Source organism: Primulina huaijiensis, unplaced genomic scaffold (genome assembly GCF_012295235.1).
Source record: "Primulina huaijiensis isolate GDHJ02 unplaced genomic scaffold, ASM1229523v2 scaffold207338, whole genome shotgun sequence".
NCBI classification, from domain to species: Eukaryota; Viridiplantae; Streptophyta; class Magnoliopsida; order Lamiales; family Gesneriaceae; genus Primulina; species Primulina huaijiensis.
The window spans coordinates 1-2,704 of NW_027354822.1; the positions used below are offsets into that span (position 1 = coordinate 1).

General features: G+C 36.8%; 1 protein-coding gene across 1 annotated transcript; it reads left to right on the forward strand.

Annotated features, from left to right (window-relative positions):
* Window positions 1–578: 578 nt before the first annotated feature.
* On the forward strand, window positions 579–1,665 carry LOC140966607 (uncharacterized). The gene has a single exon (XM_073426866.1). The coding sequence runs from the start codon at window positions 658–660 to the stop codon at window positions 1,567–1,569; it is 912 nt and encodes a 303-aa protein (XP_073282967.1). The 5' UTR covers window positions 579–657; the 3' UTR covers window positions 1,570–1,665.
* Window positions 1,666–2,704: the final 1,039 nt, after the last annotated feature.

The following is a 2,704-nucleotide window of genomic DNA, read 5'->3' on the forward strand; positions in this document are numbered from 1 at the left end:
ATGTTTTTAATTTGAGGAACATATTTATCAATTAATTGATGTAATAGATAGAAAAATATCAACATCATATATTAAAATATTTTCTTACACTCTTATATTGTTTAAGCAATTCAAATCTATTCATATCATTGTTTTTGTATTGTTCTGTTAGTTCAATTTAATACTTAATCTGATAAATTATTATTTCAATTCTTATCATTTGATTGGATCTATCTTTTTTCCGAACAAAATGTTGTTTGCTGGATTGAATCACGTAATGCAAAGAGTAATGCACGTGAGTCCAATTTTAAGAACACAAGTTAACCATCAAATAAAAAAATTGATTTCATAATAAATTTTTGTAAAATAAAAAAATTAATAAAAACAATTATCTTCTCCAATTAAATTAATTGACTCAAAGACCACATTCAGTCACTCTTGATCGATCTGCCACAAGATTATGAAAGCGACAGTTAAGCTTAACTGGCTTTTAATGACACCACATGCAATGCCACCCGGCCGACAGCCATGCATTTATTCGCGGATCCCATCCCCTCGTGCGATCGTCTCCTTGTTTACCTAACTCGTCGCCAGCTCCTCCATTTATATACTCTACACGCCTCATAATTCGTTCATCAAACCTCGCAGTACATCACCAATTCCACAAACACGACGTTCATGGCATCAAAAATGGTGACCAATTTCCGCAGATCCCTCTCCTTTCATAACCACCCCTCATACAATTCGGCAAAACCCAAGAAAACCCTTCATGCCAGATCCGCCAGTCTGCCATGCCGATCACACCCGATAATTTCCCAGCTCCGTGACAAAGTCGATGACTTGAACGACCGGGCTACTTCAGAATCCGGATTAAGAACCTCTGGTTGGCTCTGCGACTGCTTGGCCCGGATGAAAATGGTCCACGATTTGCTCGACGATCTTTTACAACTCCCCCAGACTCGAGAATCCCTCCGAGGCGGCGGGCAACACGCCGACTTGATGGAGAAGCTGTTGGAAGACTTCCTCCGATTCGTCGAAGTTTACGGCATGTTCCAGACGCTGGTCCTGAGGTTAAAAGAGGAGTGTTCCGCAGCTCAAATCGAGGTGAGAAGAAGAGACGACAGCAAAATCGTTGTGCATTCCAAAAATCTGAACAGAATCGGTAAAGAAATCAGCAATCTTGTTTGTAGTTTTCATTCGATGGGAAAACTGATCATGCCAGCGGTGTCATCGCATGATGAAGAAGCAGAGCTTATCGAAGTCATAAACGATGTAATCAAAGTCACCATAGTAATTTCAACTACGGTTTTTGGCGTGATTTCGAACTCTTATCCCTTCCGAAAACCGCCTTCCATTGGGCTCAGCTTCAAGAAGAAAGTAAAGACTGAAGAGGGAATTAAAGAACTGGAAGAAATAAATTTAGACAATTTGTTGGGTTTAAGGAAGAAAACAGAGGAAGATGTGAAAAATGTGAGCAAGAAAATGCATGAAATGGAAGATCGTATAGTAGAGATTGAAGGGTCGGGCGAGAGGGTTTTCAGGAGTTTGATCAATTCTAGGGTTTCATTACTCAATATTCTAACACAATAGAATCAAATAATTAAAGCAAATTGTGTATTTTTTTGTGTGATTTTGCAAAGTTTTGTTTGTGAAAATGTATATAAAATTTCTTATACTGTTCTGTATTTGGCTTTGTTTCCATTATGTTGTTACCAGCTACGCGTCTTAATCTCATATTATTTTATTTAAACTATAAAAAAAGCTCAAGCAGCATCTAAAGTGGTCGGACTAGGAAAAAAAACTTAAGAGCAAACAAACTTATGTTGGTAGTTTAAATTTAGAAAGAAAATTACTGTACTTTAGCGAAATTTGAGTTTCATCAACTTTAGAATATGCTCGAATTTGACTCGGATTTTCATTGAGACGAGAAGCAATGCAGCATGCCTCGTCTGCTGCCGAACAATAATAGTGTACAATAATTGCTAAAATAATTAATTTCTCCACATAATTGGACAAGTGGAGTTGTTTCCAATAAATGATCCTCTGCACATCTCAGAACCAGCGAACGTGTTAATCACTTGGGCTAAACAAAATTAAACTACAATTATTTGGTCTCTGCTCCGATGGAAAAAGGTTGTCTTCTTTCATCAAAACTAAAGCAAGATGCACATGACAGGTGAAACAGGGTGTCCTCACGTACTTCTGCATTTCAGGTTGATATCATAAAATAAAAAATAAAAAATAAAAAATAAAAAATAAAAAATAAAAAAATTGAAAAAACAAAATAGTTACTTCCCAATTTTTTTCCCAAATCTCATTCTATCAGATTACTGCGAATTGGTTCTTGGTAACATTCACATGCATACAAAGATCGTGCTAAGAAAGAAAATTTGCCCGATAAACTCGCTCCGATCGAATTAGGAAGGTGAGTGTAACTAATGGAGAAAAGAATAATGAGGCGGAAAAGATGATGAAGTTGGGGTATCTTTGTTCAAAATTGAATAATGTCGAGGCATTCAAATTCACTATTGTAGATTTCTGCATAATTATTCACTCTAATACGCTCTGCATGTGTGTACAACTGGCATTTAGACCTCAATATACATAAACTTTTCCATTAATATTCTTTACATGATCAAGCGACGTAGAGTTCAGCTTTCCCATCAATGAAGAGGCTCATGAACTCTTCTCCATCAACGGTTTCTTTCTCTATCAGCAGCTGAGC